The sequence below is a fragment of the Meles meles genome, chromosome 7 (assembly GCF_922984935.1).
Source record: "Meles meles chromosome 7, mMelMel3.1 paternal haplotype, whole genome shotgun sequence".
NCBI lineage: Eukaryota > Metazoa > Chordata > Mammalia > Carnivora > Mustelidae > Meles > Meles meles.
Genome location: NC_060072.1, coordinates 124,812,441 through 124,831,784, shown reverse-complemented (window position 1 = coordinate 124,831,784; position 19,344 = coordinate 124,812,441). Strand labels below are relative to the sequence as shown.

General features: G+C 41.0%; 1 protein-coding gene across 1 annotated transcript in view; it reads left to right on the top strand.

Moving 5' to 3' along the window:
- FAM107B (family with sequence similarity 107 member B) overlaps positions 1–19,344 on the top strand; it is a 224,111-nt gene that overhangs the window by 87,956 nt on the left and 116,811 nt on the right. The window contains exon 2 of the mRNA XM_046012400.1: positions 2,455–2,515. Within this exon, the coding sequence (XP_045868356.1) occupies positions 2,455–2,515 (61 nt within the window). The remainder of the gene's footprint in view (positions 1–2,454; positions 2,516–19,344) is intronic.

The following is a 19,344-nucleotide window of genomic DNA, read 5'->3' as shown; positions in this document are numbered from 1 at the left end:
GCTGTTTCAGGTTTCAGTGGGTAAGCATTAAGGGTCAAGTTGCCAGACGTCTGGAGAAAATCTCTCATTAGCCCTGATTGGGTCACGTGACTACTCTGAACCAATCACAGGGAAATGTAGTGGAGGATGGGCCTAGTCCTGGGTCACATGATCACCCGTGGCAGTGGGGAGTGAGATGGCCTGGAGCACTGGGCTGGTTTCATAGGACCCACAATTGGTTAAGAGTCGGAAGGGATGACTTTAAAGAGGAAATCAGGACACACTTACTAGATAGAGTGAGTGAGTGCCAGGCAGCGAAATCAACAGATGTCTACTACAGTTGGACTGTTGTCATTTTATTCTAGCTTTGCTGGGAAAAAGCCAGTAAGAACAAACTCAGCAAATCACAGACTTGCACTAAAGAGAAGAATCTAAGGAGTTCGGTCTTTACTCTCTAAATAGAACATAGTTTACGCCATCAAAGACAGATGCTTGTTTATTCTGTGCTGAGAGCTCTCCAGCCAAGAGGATTCCAAATATCCTTCCATCTGCAGATCATTCTGGGGCTTTGCAATTTTTACTATTTAAATGAGAAAATTGGGGGAGGGGCAATTTAAAATAAAATAATAAATATGTCTGGAGGAAAGCTAAAGAGCTACATTATTTCACAATTCTGGAATTCAGAGCAATAAAAAGTAAACAGTCTTATTGGCTCAAAGAGAATGCTTTCATCTATGAAACAACTTTATTTGGTTATTTGGGCATCTCGAGAGACTTCCCCTGTGGCTGTATTATAAAATAACTCCTTATGTTTTTATTATGTACTGTCCTGTTGGGGCTTGTGGAACAAGAAATTATTTGCTGCATTTCTTTTCTGTATAATGGGGCTTTCTATCATTTACATGTCCTTTGGTATCCTATTAATTCACATCCTTTTTAAAAATATAATTTTGGAAGCAATTTTCATTAAAAATTTCTTACAACATATAAATTTGAGATAATTGGACTGAAGCCTTGTTTACCCAACTTGCCCGTGCCAATGCTGTAATGGGTTTTAGAAGTAGGACAAATTTTTGGAACTGGTCCCTGATGAACATTTGACGAGGATTTTGATCTCTGGAAAAACATTTGTTCTCAACACAGGTGAAAGCAACTCCCTTATAAGTTGATACTGATGGCAATTTAAAAGAAACTATTCTTTTTGAATGAAAAAGAACACTTCTTTATCTTACTATCCAAGCTTGAAGAGTCTGGTGGATTCTCATCTGGATGAGATAATACTTAAGGAGGTGCAAACTTAAAACAAATTGGGGAGTGCTTCTACAATGGATAATATCATTTTTTTAGTTCATTTCTTCCACTTTGTTTAGAGAGTAGCCTCGTTTACCGATTAGGATACTCTGCACACACATGCTTTATTGTGGTCCAAAACATCTTCCATTGGGCTAAATTCTTTTGAGGAACCAAGTATGTGCAGAAAGTGTGCCAGTCTGAGAAGGAAGCTGAGTAAGCATCTGCTTGCCATGTAATTGAAGGGATCTTGCATAAAAATTAAGGTCCCACAGAAATAGCCCCTCTGAGGCACTCAACAAATACTTGCTCAGCGAAGGAAAGACATAAATGAAAGAATCAGCATAAAGTAATCTTGTAGACAAATTTAGAAAGGCACTGTGTAGACATTCCTCTGAATTTACTTCCCTCACTTCCAGCTGCGTCTACTTTATGAATACTACAGGAGTCACGATTGTTGTTAAAGAATATCATACCAGATCTCAGAGAAGAATGTGTTCACTCAACTTTCCAGAGATCAAAATAACTGTGAATTGTGATAGAATTTTCAAAAATACAGTGAATCGGGGCGCCTGGGTGGCTCAGTGGGTTGGGCCGCTGCCTTCGGCTCAGGTCATGATCTCAGGGTCCTGGGATTGAGTCCCACATCGGGCTCTCTGCTCAGCGGGGAGCCTGCTTCCCTCTCTCTCTCTCTCTCTGCCTGCCTCTCTATCTACTTGTGATCTCTCTCTGTCAAATAAATAAATAAAATCTTAAAAAAAAAGAAACAAAAATACAGTGAATCAGTTCTTTGAATCATGAAAAGTAAAGCATAATTATCTCTGTTATACCATGCTGGCAGAATTTCTGTCGTATGGAGGAACCCACCACCACTATGTCTAAGTAATTGATGTTCCCAAACATTTGGGAGGAGAGGACCTCTGGATTGTACTGGTTTAGGGACAACACCCGTAGACACTTCCCTGTGAATGACACCCTGGAGTCTGTAACCCAGTCCTGCTATAGTTATTCTACTCAACCTCTTCTGTTGAATTTGTTGCTTGTCCAAAGCCTCAGTTCATAAGGGCTAGTATTTTCAGATCTTGACCTCATATTAATTCAATAGGTTTGCAGAAAGTGTTGCTGTAAATTAATGCATATTTTTACTTTCTCCCTATTTTTCTGGTTTGTGGAACTGGAACTCAGGAAGAAGAGGAATCCCAGGAAGAACCTAAATGCCTTGAGTTGGGACAGAAGATGGCACCAGGTAGAGTACATTCAGTGTGATGCATCCTTTTCTGGGCTGCTGTTGCTGACAGCAGGGCTTACAGCACCCAAAAGCTTTGCATATTGCACAAGAAAGTCTGTGTGTTCCAAATGATTGGAAACACGACGAGAAATGTCACTGGTAATGGATTCCAGGCACGACATCTAGGCAATCTGGCTATGATGCAGAAACTAGCTGCTTCTCTTCTTTCTTTTATTGATTACAGTTCTTGATGAACAAACACTTTCAATGAAGTAAATGATGATAATGATGAAGAAATTTCAAATTCAGGAATACTAAAATAAGAAGTGTAGTTGTTTACTGAAATATTTATGATTACCTTGGAAAATGTTATTTAATAGGAATTCCTATGAGAAAACATGGAAAGAAACAGTGATGAGTGAATCTATAACTTAGTTTCTGACTATGCTCAGTAATGATAATGACATGTAATGGCCATAAAAATAAACATTAGTTGAATGGACCTAATAATAATGAAAGCGAGATCTTAATACTCTCTGCTTCTATATTCAAATGGCTTTTAGTTTGGTTTTAGATGTTAAGGAGTTAGAAGAGGGCTCCAGATGTGTTTGCTGCTGGCAGAGGCTTGTGTTCTTATAATTTAATGGAAATCAGGGAGCAGAATTTAGAAAATGGAGATAGTAATGAAAAAAGATGCCAAGTTGGGGGAAAGGTGGCACCCTGCTTTGATATGGATGGAGAAAGAATTAACAATTAAACAGCTCCACTGTCTCCCTCTACAACCATCCCAATGTGTGTCAACAATAAAACACATTGCTTTATTTGGTGTCTCTCCCTAGGACACTGTCCCCTTGTAGACCCTAGCGTGTCTTGGCTCCTTCTCATCAATCAGGTTTCAGCTGAGATGTCCAGTCTCAGAGACTGATTTGTCATTCTTTTAAATCACTCTTCATCTCATTGCCCATTTTATTTATTTCATAACAATTATTACGCTCTAAAACCATCCTTCCGTCATTGGTTTGGTTAGTTATTGTCCCCTAGAGAGCAGAAAGCTTGCCTATCTTGTTTAATGGTATCTTAACACCTTGGACAGTGGCTGGCACCTAGTAGTTATTCAGTAAATTCTTACTGAGTCCTTTGTGTCCACTATATGCAAGGCATTTTCTTTCTCTGTGTAATAGAGATACAGGTAGGGGGGATTTGATGTGGCCAACTCCATGACTATTTTAGATTTCTGGCCTAAAAAGAGAATAAGACATGATCCTTGCCTTCAAGAAAATAAATGTCTAAGGTGTAGATGTGTTTGGAACACATGAAAAGATTGACACAACCCAAATACCCCTGGGAGCAATGAGGAAGTAGAATCTAAGAAGTTTCCTTGAGTTGATGTTGCTCAGAAGGAGATTTGGAGTTTTTTGGCTTTATTTTGTTTATTTGAGATGAGGGTGGTGGGAGAGAGAGAGAGCAGAGGAAGAGGGACTAGCAGACTGAGCATGGAACCTGATGCAGGGCTTGATATCACAACCCTGAGATCATGACCTGAGCCAAAACCAAGAGTCAGATGCTCAACCAACTGAGCCACCCAGGTGCCCTAGGAGTTTTTGAGTTTGAAAGTAGGGGCATAGGAAGGCAGAGTTGGAGCTTGCATATTATACCCTTTAAAATTGTTCTGAGTATCACTTTTGCATACTTACTCTTGATTTTCAGTTTCTCAGCTGGAGAAGTCTAGACTAATGGCTATTGCTGGGTCAATGCAAATTTGGCCAAGTGATTTTGAGTTGCCCAATTGCTGTTATAAGTAGTATCATTCGCTCTCTTGGCAGAGTGTCCACTAGACTTTGAAGCCATCCAAAAGCCTTGATTATCCCACATGTTGTGAACATACTGCTACTCACCAAGGCTTTTCTAAGACACGAGTTGGCTCCAACAGGTCCTACTGTGACATATCTGAGTGAGAAAACAAGGATCCAATTCTCAGTCTTCTAGCATCTTAGATCTTTAAGCCTTAGGAGTGTGTGACTAGAAATGCAGTGTAGTGGTAAAAAATTACCTCCACAATACATTTGGAGTCAGAGATCCAAATGAAAATAATTCCACAGAAAGAGGGGCACTGTTTAGTTAGAAATCTATAATCTTAATTTCTTTGTGTTGCTATATGCTTTCCTCTCAGGTCTGCCTTTGCCATGTCCCAAAGATTTTGAACAGTTGTGTTTTCATTTTCACTTGTTTCTCTGATGTTTTTAAATTCTTCTTTCATTTCCTGGTTGACCCATTCATTCTTTGGTAGGATGCTCTTTAGCCTCCATGTATTTGAGTTCTTTCCAACTTTCCTCTTGTGATTGAATTCTAGTTTCAGAGCATTATGATCTGAAAATATGCAGGGAATGATCCCAAACTTTTAGCACTTGTTGAGACCCGATTTGTGATCCAGGATGTGATCTATTCTGGAGAATGTTTCATGTACACTAGAGAAGAATATGTATTCTGTTGTTTTGGATGGAATGTTCTAAAAATATCTGTGATGTCCATCTGGTCCTGTGTGTCGTTTAAAGACTTTATTTCCCTGTTGATCTTTTGCTTAGATGATCTGTCCATTTCAGTAAGGAGTGGGTGTTTAAGTCCCCTACTATTATTGTATTATTGTTGATGTGTTTCTTTGATTTTGTTATTAATTGGTTTATATAATTGGCTGCTCCCATGTTAGGGCATAAATATTTAAAATTGTTAGATCTTCTTCTTGGACAGACCCTTTAAGTATGATATAGTGTCCTTCCTCTTCTCTTATTCTTATTCTCTTTGGCTTAAAATATAATTTATCTGATGCAAGGATTGCCACCCGAGCTTTCTTTTGATGTCCATTAGTATGGTAAATTGTTTTCCACCCTGTCACTTTAAATCTGTCTTTGGGTCTAAAATGAGTTTCTTGTAGACAGCATATAGATGGGTCTTATTTTTTTTTTTTTTACCCATTCTGATATCCTGTGTCTTTTGATTGGGACATTTGGCCCATTTACATTCAGGGTAACTATTGAAAGATATGAATTTAGTGCCATTGTATTTCCTGTAAGGTGACTGTTATTGTATATTGTCTCTTTTCCTTTCTGGCCTGTTACTTTTAGGTTCTCTCTCTGGTTAGAGGACCCCTATCAATATTCCCATTGGGCTGGTTTGGTGTTTGAAAATTCTTTTAATTTTTGTTTGTCCTGGAAACTTTTTATCTCTCCTTCTATTTTCAATGACAGCTTAGCTGGATAGTGTATTCTTGGCTGCATATTTTTCTCATTTAGTGCTCTGGATATATCATGACTGTACTTTCTGGGCTGCCAGGTCTCTGTGGATAGGTTTGCTGCCAATCTAATATTTCTACTATTGTATGTTATAGACCTCTTTTCCTGAGCTGCTTTCAAGATTTTCTCTTTGTCACTAAGATTTGTAAGTTTTACTATTAGATGATGGGGTGTGGACCTTTTTATTGACTTTGAGGGGGGTTCTCTGTGCCTCCTGGATTTTGATCCTTGTTCCCTTTGCCATATTAGGGAAATTCTCAACTATAGTTTGCTCCAATATACCTTCTGCCCCTCTCTCCCTTTCTTCTTCTTCTGGGATCCCAATTATTTTAATATTGTTTTGTCTTATGGTATCACTTATCTCTTTAATTCTCCCCTCATGTCCAGCAGTTGTTAGTCTCTTTTCTGCTCAGCTTCTTTATTCTTTATCATTTGGTCTTCTATATCACTAATTCTCTCTTCTGCCTCATTTATCCTAGCCGTAAGAGCTTCCATTTTATTTCCCCTCATTAACAGCTTTTTAAATTTCAACTTGGTTAGATTTTAGTTCTTTTACTTCTCCAGAAAAGGATTTTATTTCTCCAGAAAGGGATTCTCTAATACCTTCCATGGTTTTTTCAAGCCCAGATAGCACCTTGATAATCGTCATTCTGAACTCTACTTCTGACATATTATTCATGTTCATATTGATTAGGTCTCTAGCCATCAGTACTGCCTCTTGTTCTTTTTTTTTTTTTTTTTGTGGTGAGTTTTTCTGCCTTGTCATTTTATCCAGATAAGAATGATAAATGGGAGAGCAAAATACCTAAAGAGTAAAACAATCCCAGAAATATATACTCCAAATCAGAACAGACTCAAAACCAGGGGGAGAAGGGAGGAGAGGAAAAAAAATATATAAAGATATATATATATATATTCACCAGTCATATACATATACATATACATATGACTGGTGAATAGAACAGAGCCACACATTTGGTTTTGGGTAGAAAAAACTACCTCCCAAAATTTTAAAGAAAGAAAAACTTACATATATACAAAAATAGGGGTAAACATGTTGAAGGACTGGAATATGACTGTAAAGATGAAAATTAAAAAAGATTTTAAAAAATGAATTGATAAGATAAGAAGTTCATTAAAAAGAGGAAAAAAAAGAGGAAAGAATGTCATCAGGCTGGAGACTAGAACAAAGCCTTTGGCTAGATTTAGGGTATATTTTGATCTATTAGAAGAAATTGTATCCCAAAATTTTAAAGGAAAAAAAACTATAGTATACAAAAAATAAGATTAAATACAATGAAGGGATAAAATATGAGTATAACAATGAAAATTTAAAAAGATTTTTAAAAAGGTATTGATAAGATAAAATAGTTAAAAAATGTTTAAAATAGGAAAGAGGAAAAATTTAAAAATAGAATAAGAAAAAAATGAAATTAAAAAATTTAACTTTGAAAGACTAAAGGATCATGGGGGAAAAAGCCATGTGTTCTATGTGTTGCTTTCCCCTAGCTCTGGAGTTCCACAGTTCTCACTGAGTAATGAACTTGGTCTTGACTGGATGTTCTTGCTGATCTTCCGGGGGAGGGTCCTCTTGTCATGATTCTCAAATGTCTTTGCCTGAGGCAGAATTGCACTGCCCTTGCCAGGGGCCAGGCTAAACAATCTTCTCAGGTTTGTTCTCGGGAGCTTTTGTTCCCTGAACGCTTTCCGTAGAGCTCTGGAGGATGACAATGAAGATGGCGGCCTCCTGATCTCCGTCCGGAGGAGCCGAGAGCTTGGGGTCCCACTCCTGAGTGCGCCCTCAGAGAAAAACAGTCAATCCCTCCTGTCTCCCTGGTCTCCGGCCACACTCTGTGCTCACCCGGCCTGTGACCCAACGTTTCTATCTCTGCTGCACGGCCCTGTTTGGAGTCTCCAAACCCAGCAGATTCCCGCAGTGTGCTCCTGCATCACTCCTCCCAGAAGAGGAAGGAGGGGGTCTCTCCGGATCTGCCACTGTGGGATCCCTGCTTGAAGAGCAGTGGCCCAGCTGTGCCTCAGATCATGGTTTAAGGTAATCTCGAGCTGAGAGCTCATTCCTCAGCTCTGCCTCTGTAGCAGGCTTCCCCACTCTGATACCTGGGAGCTCTGCCGCACTCAGACATCCTTGGTCTTTTTGTGTCCCCCAAGGTCCTGAGACCACACTGTCCCCGTGAGGGCTCCCCCCACCCCCATGTAGCCTCTGGAACAAGGCCCCTCAGTGGAGCAGACTTCTAAAAGCTCTGATTTTGTGCTCTGCTTCTCTCTCACTTGCTGGGAGCCGGCCGCTCCCCACCGCAGTCTATCTTCCCACTGCTTTGGATTCACTTCTCCTCACGTCCCACCTTTTGGAAAGTGGTCTATTTTCTGTTCCTAGAATTGCTGTTCTTCTTCTCTTCTATCTCCTCTTGAGTTTTTAGGTGTTCAGAATGGTTTGATCACTGTCTGGCTGAACTCCTGAGACCTGATGATATTTTGGTCTCCTACTCTTCTGCCATCTTGCTCCTCCTGCCCAATTTCTTTGTGATTTAATTATATGTTTTTAGATTTTGGATTATGAATAAATGACTTATTTAGCTATTTTTTATTTCAAAAACACCTAATAACCCCACTCTATAAATTTCAAACAGAAAGTGCAAAATTTTTCTCACTATTTCTAAAAGGTGTTTGGGTGCACTAACTTTGGGACTTACTGCAAATTCCCTCTTCTATATTCAGGATTTACTCCAAACGTTTCTCTATACTGTGGCATTGTTGTACTTGTGTGTCTTGTTTTGGTCTGTTTAATTCAGATCTACTATGTTTACTATCCGTTCTTTGAAATCCAATTATGTATTTAATTGTGTTTGCCAGGTTATTTGAAAAGTACGAACATATAATACATTAACTAAGAAATGTTTATTGAAAACCTACTATGTACTAGCCATTGTGCTAGGAATTATGCTATATTTAGAGTGGTAACTAGGACAGATGTGACTCCATGTATCATCGAGCTTATGGGGGGGATGAGAAATGCAGCCATTAAACAAATAAAAGGAAAATGTAAATTATAGAGAAAGTATAGCCTTAGACAAGTAAAATATAAGTATAGAGGAAGCATGGCTCTGTGGAAGTGTTGCCTTTAGAGCCTGTAGTTAAATAGTGTCCCTAAAACATAGACACAGAGAACTAAGACAATAGGTTGGATACGTACATGCTGAAACACAGGCAGGAGTAGGAGGATGAGGAACCAAAGAGGCAAGAGAAACTCAATTTGGGGGATCCAGGAAGTTATCCAAGGGTTTGTGGCCTATGAGTTGGGTCTCGAAGGATAGAAAGGAAATCATTTTCATCATTTCATGTGAAAAAAGACACATTAGCCAGGATATTTATAAAGTGAAAACCAAATACTATAAATTGAATCTGAAGTGATACCTATTTGGTATCTGGCCCCTTTTTGGCTGATGATTGAATCTTTAAGCACCTCTTACTTTATCCTGAGACCTGTAATTTCTACTTGGAGGATCCACCCAGGAGCTATGACAGGTTAATTGGAAATGTGTTTAAACTTTGCCACCATCATTACCTGTCCTTTTCCACCTAATAATTCAGTGTCTGTACTTTTGAGGTGTTTTGTGTGTGTGTGTGTGTGTGTGTGTGTTTTGTTTTTTTGTTTTTTTTTTTTTTTTTAGTAAGTGACCTGGCTGTAATAGACAAAACCCTAGTACTCAGAATCAGGTGGCACTTCCCCCTTGACTTCATGGATAGATTAGCTGAGTGGATAGGGTAGCCCATTTATAATAAGTCCCTCTTAATGAGATATACTGTGAATTGCTCTCAGCTAGTGCTTCATTTCAGCATGACCAGTGCTAGGCCTGTTCATCATCAGATTAAGTTTATCTTCGCCTCCAGCCTGCCCTTTTTGTGCCCTGTCCCTCCTCATGGGGGTTCCCTCCTCACTACCTTCGGTCCCCAGCTTTGCTACCATCAAAAAACCATGCACTCAGGCATGTATACCTTGGTACATAATTAATTTGCATCATTATGTTATGCCTGTTCTCCAGCCTATTGGTATTTTAAGCTGCAAATCCACCTACAGAATGAAAAAAAGTCAGCGGCTGTTAAAGGGATTTTAAACGTTAGCAAGCAGGTAAAGAAGAAGGAGACTTTCTGGCTACAGTCACAACGTGCGGTTAGCCACTTTTTTGACCGAATAAGGCCCTGGATCATGGGGACACTCAACGAAGATTCCATCAGGCTGTGTGTTCCCTAAAAACAGGGGTTATATCTGTTTACAAGTAAGGTTAGACCTTTTATCAAAAGTTGCCATTTTGAAGACCTCTTGCATCCTTCTCCTATAACATTATGTTTATAACTGCACAGGGTAAAGGACGAATGAGATAATAGACCCATGAAAAATGATGATAAGAGTGGGGGTATTGTGAAGGAAAGATTTCCAGACGTAAGAGTTTTGAGGTGGCCATGGTGTTGTCTGAAAAACAAAGGAAAACAATGATACTTTACTAATAGTAACAAGGAGGCCATAGTTCCAAACAGAAGGATCTATAGGTCAGCAGGAAGGCATAATTAAAAGCCCGACAATATGATCCTCTGAAGATAAGCCAGTTATTGGAAGTAGCTGAGGACAAAGAAAGAGTTTATATGTTCTCACCTGGGTTTATGCCTCATTTCTGAGCGGCTGCTATAGCAAAGTTGGTAGACATTTTGGTGTGTATGGCTCATGTGGCGACCTGCTCCCAGATCTTTCTTTCTGTGATTTTTCTTTCCTTTCTGCATTGCCATGGAATGTGTTCCTTTCCTCTAGCCTTTTGTGGTTGCCCTGACTTGTTTTGTGCTGAGGCTTCATTTAATCTCACTCTTTCTCCACTAAAGGGCTCTTGGAATAAGCCAAGCACTACGCGTACTCACAACAGCTTGTAAAAGGCATCAATATTGAACAAGGGTAAAACTGAGCAGTACCTTTTTAGTACGGAGACTCAGGTTTATAAGTTGCCCAAACTAATCCTATCTCTAGCTTAATGAATAGAAATTATGGAGTACCAGTTTTGGGTGAGAGAGAGAGAAGGAAGTTAGTACATCAGGTCTTCATTCATTCATTCCTTTGTGAACAGGGAGACAGATGAATGGATGAGCCAGCTACACTTTCTTCAGAGAATTTTTTTTAAATGAATTGCACCCTTTCTGGTAGCTATGTTTCAAAAAGAAAGTAAAATGTGTTTTTAAAATGTTGGCTCGATCATGCCATTTTTCTTGCCCATGCATTGCTTTAGACACAGGCCAAGTATTTTTGAATGCTGAAACAACTTTCAAATGCATTTAAAATTCAAGAAGACTTTGCAGAATCGTTTTTATCTTTTTGCTTGCACTTAGCCTGTGCTGTTGGGGCCCCATGATTGCCACACTCTGATCGTAATGGGAGAATCTTGTAAGTCGACACTGTTTTATGACAGTCACAATGTTTCGCTGGAACACTCTTTTTTTGCTAAAGGTCACCTAAGGCTGAGTGGGGCCCAGCATGCTTTCAGAGTTGGCTGTCTGTGTCATCTGCATTCAGTCAAGTTTTCATTTCCTGTGGTTTGTGCGTTTCTTATGTGTGAAGTAAACCCCAAACGGTTAAAATTCTCCAACTAAAAATGAAAGCAATCAGTACAAAATACATGTATTTTTGTAACCTTTGTGAGGAAGTGAGACCAGGGTTCCATTGAGCCGCTTCTTAAGCAAGATGATGTCGCTGTGTGTGTGTGTGTGTGTGTGTGTGTGTGTGTCTGTCTGTGTGTGTTTGTGAGGCTGGCCCCCTGAGGGAAGGCAACACTTCTGGCCAGGAGCCTTGGGAGGTGAGAAAATGACCTATTCTCTGGTAATTCAGACAAGTAGAGTGTTTGCTTTTACTTTCATGTCATAGTAGAACAGTCAAAATGAGGTGTCTACCCCAGCCAACTGTATTTCGGTCATGCCTCACTTTGTGCAAAAAAAGTGATTTATCTTCCTTACCGATTTTTCCAAGATCCTGGCCAAAGAATGGGTAGAAAACTGTTAAGGTAAGGAAGTTGGAAAACAGAAGATGGTGGACTTCTTTATCCTGAGTTTACTTTCTTTCCAATGCTTTAACAGACCATCTGAAGTCCTTGGAGGCCTCTTATTACAGAAAACGCCGGCTGTAGATGTCTTCCAGCAAGGACCTGATCCTTAAATTTCTATATGGGATAGATGTCTTGATCTGCATGGCTTCCATCCCTACCCCCTGCCAGGTCTCTGCCTTCAGCAAGGCTTTCTCTGACCAACCTGAGCAGAACTGCAATCTGTCCTTCAGCTCTTACCTCCTTGCCCCAACTTGCTTATCTGAAAACGACTTACCACCCTGATGCACTATGTCCTTCCCTTGCTTTTTGTGTCTTCCCCCAAGAACATAAGTTCTGTAAGCTCCACAAAGACAATGGTGTTTAGAGCATTTTGTATGCTGCTGTGTACATAACAAATGCCTAGAACAGAGCCCTGTGTAGGTGGGATGTGATAAATATTTGTTCGATGAAGAAGAAAGACTTGCTCTCCTCACTAAGGCAGTTAGCTCAAACAGAATCTGAACACTGAGTATCATTTTCTATTCGGGTTTTTCCCCAGCTCCCAGCCCAATGACTGGAATACGGGAGAGCTCAAAATGGTTGGTTGACTGAAATGTAAACGCGTGTGTGAATGACCGAGTCTGGTCTACGGTACAACTTGTGACATAAAAACTGTTCAGTTGGGGCTTTAACAGACATGAAGAGAACCACGCTAATTCCCAGGAAAGTCAAAGATGAGGGAGACAAGGGACTTGCCTTCAAGGAGCTAAACGTACTTCCTTTACCTGAGTTTACCTCCTTCCCAGTCCCTTGACTATAGGATAGACTGTGGGTTCTTGGAGGGGGGCTTTTATTAGCGAAAATGCTGCTGAGGTGGCAGATGACTTCCAGCAAAGTCTCGATCCCCACAGTCCTGTATGGGACTTAGCAACCATGCTTTTATTATAGTCTAAGGAGTCCCGCCATTTTGTCTCCACTTCAAAGAATAGTTGATTGGATATTCATTATCACATAAATTCATCCGAAGAAGTGAAGGTCTACCAGAGGAATACACCTGTGAAAATGATATATTCCCCATTCCAAGAACGAAAACACCTCTGGATGGGAGGCCATGCATGGGCTCTAACAGGTATTCATAAAGAGGAAGATGTTTCTAGAACTTATTCATAGATCCTGCATTATGATTGTAAGTAGGAGAAAGTCATGGGCTGGGGGCAGAGCACAACTAGATTTTCTTCACTGTTAAATCAGTTGGCCTTGCCCTCAAATCCAAAGAGATGCTTAGGGTGGGAGAAGGAGTAATGATCTTTGGCAGGACAAGGCAACAGGGGTGTTCTCTCATGCAGGAAGGGAGACTTCCTGGCCTGCCCGCTGAAGATGTACAAATCTGCTCTTAGCTCAATATGATTTTGCATTGAAAAGGTGTCAGACTAATGAAATCCGGTTGCCAAGTTCTCAGCGCCGTCCTCGGCAACATCTCTTAAGTAATATTACCACCCACAGCTCTGAAACCACAGCCACCATCCTCCTCAGGGTCACCCAGAAAGCAGTTTCTGTTTTTTCTCCTCTCTCCAGGGGCAGAGAGCTAATCACTTCCAGATTTTTTTATTCAGGAAATTCAATAGATCACTTATTATTCATAAATGAGAAAACACAAATAAATAAAAATGAGAGTTTGATTGAGTCCTCTGTGTTCAAGGTGTACCTCCTGTGCTTTTGACTGACCAGGCACCTGCTTCTTGAAGAGGGGCGGAAAGGCACCTGCACAGCAAATGTGGTTTCGATGTTGTGCCCATGTGCCACATGCAACACCTTGGTAACCTATCCAGTACTACTCTTCATCCAATCCTAAGTCCCCTTAGACTCTTGGAGGCACAGGGCTTCCCAGAAGTGTATCCAGGTCATAAAATGAATCAGTTACTAGGAATGAAATTTTCAGTGTGGCAATAATTGCAGCAGAATTGTATAATGTGTGTGTGTGTGTGTGTGTGTGTGTGTGTGTGTGTGTGTGTGATGTTTCTATGCTATTTTATCTTCTTTCATCATTTCCTCATTTGTTTAAAATTTATTCTCCAGCCTTTGTAAGAATCCCTTAGAACAGGAGGCAACACTAATATACAAAAGCAACAATGATGAAGCAGCACTTAGGTTAAATAAGTGAAACCCTAAACTGATGGTCTTCGAGTGTCTCTATCCTGGAGGAATCTCTCTACCCACTTCCACTTCTCACTTCCTGTCACCGTACGTGTGTAGGAAGCTGGAGCTTCAGCTGCATGCTGTGTATTTGGACGCCTGGGCCACTTTCTCCCTGGAGAGCGCCCTTCCTCCCGTTCTCAGGACACGGACAGTGGAAATCGTCATGTAGAGGTTCCAGCTGGTCATGGTCCCAAAGGCCCTTAGGTGGGAGGGAAAATGGGAAGTTTCTAAATCTCAGAGACTGGTGGTGGTGTTGCTCTTGTTGCTATGTACCCGTGTTTCCCTGCAAACATTTAAATGAAGTGGATTTTTGGTCCTAGGGTTCCCCTGAAGTCAGCATCTTTATTCCCCTCATGCCCACATCTCAGTTCAACTTGGCTTCATGGCAGTCATGGCCTACTACCCACTTAGGTGGTTCCCAGGGGGTCAGCCCCTGCTCTAGAATTTGTAGAAAGGAAGAGCCTAGCTCAAGCCATATGGTTGAAAAGACAGTCTGGGACTTGTCCTCAAGTTGTTTTCAGACAGCACTTCATTGAGAAAATGTCATTGTCCAGATTATGGGAGGTAGGACCAATGAAGCTGGAGGGTGTGGCAGCCACCATACCAGCTTCCGCTTCCGTGGACCCTGGCCCCAATTCCTATGCCTGCAGGTGTCTGCCTCAAGCTTTCTCTTTCTCCTGTTCTGACCCCTCTCAGGAGTAGCCCTCAAGCTAGTACTGCTGGGACCTGGTGAATAAATACCTCTGCTCATTGGCTCCTGGGGGGGGGGGGGTCAGCTGTGGGGCACGTGTTCTGCGCTGGTGCTCAGAATTGCCTCCAAGGTGTAAGCCACAGAAGTTGCTAGTTGTTCTCCCTCCTGGCTTATCACCCCACTGCTCCTCTGCTGTTCCCCTCACCTCCTACATAAACCACATCTGAAGGAACCCATAATCAGAGAGGATCCCCTGGCACCATCACTGCATTCAACACGCTGTAATATATTCAAAAGAATCAATGAGCCTGATTGGGATCTTAAAAAAAGAAAAAAACCTCACAAAACAAAAACAAAATACCCTTTGAAAAAAAATTTTAAAAAACATAAATGCAAACAACTACTCTGATTACTACCTTATTAACTGGTCAAAATGGTCCCTTTTCTAAGCTTCTTAAAAATTCTGAACAGCATTCTGTCCTTACCTGTTAATTGGGGGATGTTAAATGACTACTAAGAAGGAACAAGACTTTTCCATCTTGACATTGACTATCACAAAGCTTATTTGCTTAGAGACTGCCATACTGTGACTCATTTTGAACTTGCTTCATATGAATCGAGGGTGGATTTGAGTCACACAATCCCTTATGTTTGAGCCCCAAACATGAGCCCTAATGTTCAGCTTAGTTACTGATTGGATCTGGGTGAACTTGAATAGTCACTTACTCTATTTCAAGCCTGTTTTTAAAAACAGCTTAGAAAAGAACGCCTCTGGAGTCCTTATCCTTCATCACAGAGAGATTATGAGAAAAAGAGACCAAAAGAATACAATAGTAAAATCTTTTTTTTTTAAACAGATTTTTTTTTAAAGATTTTATTTATTTTTTTTGACAGACAGAGATCACAAGTAGGCAGAGAAGCAGGCAGAGAGTGAGGAGGAAGCAGGGTCCCCGCGGAGCAGAGAGCCCGACGTGGGGCTCGATCCCAGGACCCTGGGATCATGACCTGAGCCACCCCCTGAGCCACCCAGGTGCTCCCGATAGTAAAATCTTAATGAATTTTCTCTAACGTATTATGGCTGAGGATTGAGACATGGTCTGTGTTCCACACAGATATTCAAAAACAATGGCTAATTCTGAAAATTGAAAAGTAATGTTTAACATTTTCACAGTGATGTTACCAACAGGGCAAACTCTGACGCATTTGGTTTGGCCTGCAGTCTTCAAAATTTTACAAAATTGGTTGCCCATGTTTAAAATCTGAAAGTCTTCCTGTAAAAATCTAGGTTCCGATTTCTCTAGAGAAATTGTAAAAACCAGCAAACCAGGGCTATGCCTAAGTAATAATAAATAAATAAATAAATAAATAAATAAATAAATAAAAGTCAGTTGGCGTCACATCCCTGAGAGGTTACCTCCCCATCCTGCCTGTGTCTGACGACCTGGTGAGATTGGGGCGGGGGGTGGGGGGGTGGGGGGGTGGGGTGTGTTGCTGTGGAAACGGAAGGAAACACTAACTTGCTTCAAGCTGGTGAGCCCTGCCCTCAGCCAGTGATCTTTACCCCGTTCTCTGAAGCTCCCTGCAGTTACATTTTCTTCTGTGTCAGAGGCTAATGCTGCACTCCTCAGAGGCTTCTCATGATTTCAGTAATGGAGAACTACACACATTTTACAACTCGGAGGGGTACCACCAGGAACGGGAACCACTTAATGGATGGGTGTGACTGAACAGCGAGAAGTGTCACTCCAGCTCACACCTTAATGACACAGGACGTCGGAGGACTAGGAGCAGCAATGGGACCACAACTGCTTCTCTAGGCCTTTCCCTTTCGTAGGAACTAAGGGGTCCCCGTGTTCTTACTGAGAGGGTCGCAGGGACAGACTTCTGTCTCTGCTTTCTCTCAGCAAGACTGTTGTAAAATTTCCTTAGTGAGCATTTGCCCTTCTGGCTGTGTGCCTGGCACCTTTTAGATGGATTTTGATCAAGCATGACTCCAGTGTGTATAGTAATCATGGAAAATTTCAGCTTTCCTATCCAAGGAGAAACTGATGAAAGGGACAAACTGCCCTTGGCTTTTTCCAAGCCGTAGAAGCAGAAGCAGATCAAGGACTCGGAAAGTCAGGGCGCATTTGGCAGAAGCCCCATGCCAGTCCGCCGTCATGGTGAATACACTGTAGCATCAGATCAGTTCATCTGGCTACATGATTAACTTGTCCTGTTTTCGACAAGCATGTGTGGAGCCTGCCATCTCTTCCGGGTGCTGAGATAGGGCCGCAAGTCTCGCCTTGTTGGTTTTATGCCCTCGACCCTAATAGCCATGTTTCCAGAAGTTCAGGCTGGAGCATTTTTTCTGTGCCCGCATTCTTTTCATGCCTGTCCTGCTTTAAGTGGGTTTGCTGTATACAGTTCTCTAGAGCCATTTGAAAAGTCTTAACGAAAATGGATCGTTGTTTTACTTCCGTCAGGTGACAACTTTCTCTGCTCCTTACCACTTACCACCCACTGACTGGATCCTGAGTTCATCTGGTCCAGCTGCCATTTTTGATTTGAGCATGTTCAGGATCACGTTATCTGTATTGTTCTTTTCTAACAACTGAACACAAAAAGTTTGGTGAGCATACTTTAACGAAAATGCTAGCTAACGTTTAGTAAGTCCTTGCAGTGCATTAGGCGCTACACTAAGTGTTTTCTGTGAATTTCTTAGTTAATCCTCTTAACGGCCCTGTAGGCTCTGTATCATCCCCACTTAGGAAATAAAGAAACCCAACCTTAAAAAGTTAATTCATCCAAACATAGGCTCAGTTGAGTCTAATGCCCTATACTCAACCATTCCAGCAACCCTGCAAATATCAGTATGTCTTCTGGACAGAGCTGAGAATTTCTGAGCAGTCCCATATGGAGAAGGTAGAATATATTTGCCTCTGATTTTTTGCGCATGTATCAGCAGGGATCTAAGATCTGGTGCCCTTTAGAAAGGCTAACCATCCTGGTTTCCTGTAAGGAGGGCACGTGGGGGTGGGGTAAGTTCCTGGAATTTGCCGTGGGCATATAAATGCATTGAGATGATTGAGATGAAATAAAGAAATGAGTCTTTACTCCCCTGCCCCAAGATTTGGTGAAATTTAGTATCTTTGGTTTTTAATCTGCTTCACTCTATTAAGATATTATATTGAAATCTGGTAGAATCAAAGACAAATACAAATGCCCTCCAAGCTTGTCTCTTTTTTCCAACTGTATGATTTCTGTTTATGGTGTCACCCTTCATCCTGGTCTTCACCTTCAAGGTCATGTTGGATTTCCACTTTCCACTTAACCTCTATATTGAGTTTCTCTGCAGTGTTTCCTGTATCTATTCCAATTTTTCCAGTCCTGCTGTCACACTCCAGCTTAGGTCATTATTCTCCCCCTGCCCAAACTAATTTAATAGTTTCCTAACTGGTCTTTCTGCATCTAGACCTTACCTGCTTTTATCTATCTTACACACCCCCATTAAGGTACCTATTTGTCTGTTAATATCATATGTAGGCTTGAAGGTCCAAGTCAAATTCTGTACTCCTGATAAACTTGTAGAGTACATATGGAGAAGTAATATCTCTAATACCTTTCCTATGGCCCATAATTTACAGTTATGTGTGGACATGTCTTATCTCTGCCAATTGTTTATCCAATATTTCTCTTCTTTAGCCACAGGATCCTGATTTTGTTAGGTACAGTTTAGGCCCCGCTATAAAACTACATTTCCCAGCCTCCCTTACAGATGAGGCTGACCAATGGTATATAAGCTAAGTTGTCAGGGGATCGCTTAATTTGGTTTCCTCAGAGGCAGATCCTGGGACAAGGATTCTAGCTCCGCTTGTTTGGAGGAGATCCCAGGAAGCACAGGTAGTGAGGAGGCAAGTGAAATAGCATAAGGCAGGCAGTCAGTCAGAGGTTGGTTATTGAGAAAATAATCACTTTTGGTGACTGGAATTTCATCCTATCAGGGAACCATGGAATGTACCTCAGGAGCTGGCAGTTTCAAGTTGGGACAATGTGTAAGATGGTAAGAGCAAGGGAATGTGGCTGGGTTTTATTTTTAATAGACTTTTTTTAAAGAGTAGTTTCAGATTCATGACAAAATTAAACAAAAAGTAGAGATTTCCTATATGCTCCCACCCCACACATGCATAGCCTTCCCCATTATCAACATTCCCCACCAGAAGGGAACATCAGTCACAACTGATGGCCCCACACAGACCTATCATCATCACCCAAACTCCATGGTTTACATCAGGGTTCATTCTTGGTGTTGGACATTCTGTGGTTTGGACAAATGTATAATGACATGGACCCATCATATGGAGTATTTTCACTCCACAGTTATGACTTTTCCAGAACATCATATAGTTGGAATCATACAGTAGGTAGCCTTTTCAGACTAGCTTCTTTCCATTAGTAATATGCGTTTAAGATTCCTCCCTGTCTTTCCATGGCTTGATAGCTCATTTCTTTTTAGAGCTGAATGATATTTCATTGGATGGATCACAGTTTATTCTGAAGGATATCTTAATTGTTTCCAAATTATAACAGTTATGAGCAAACTGCAATAAGCATCTG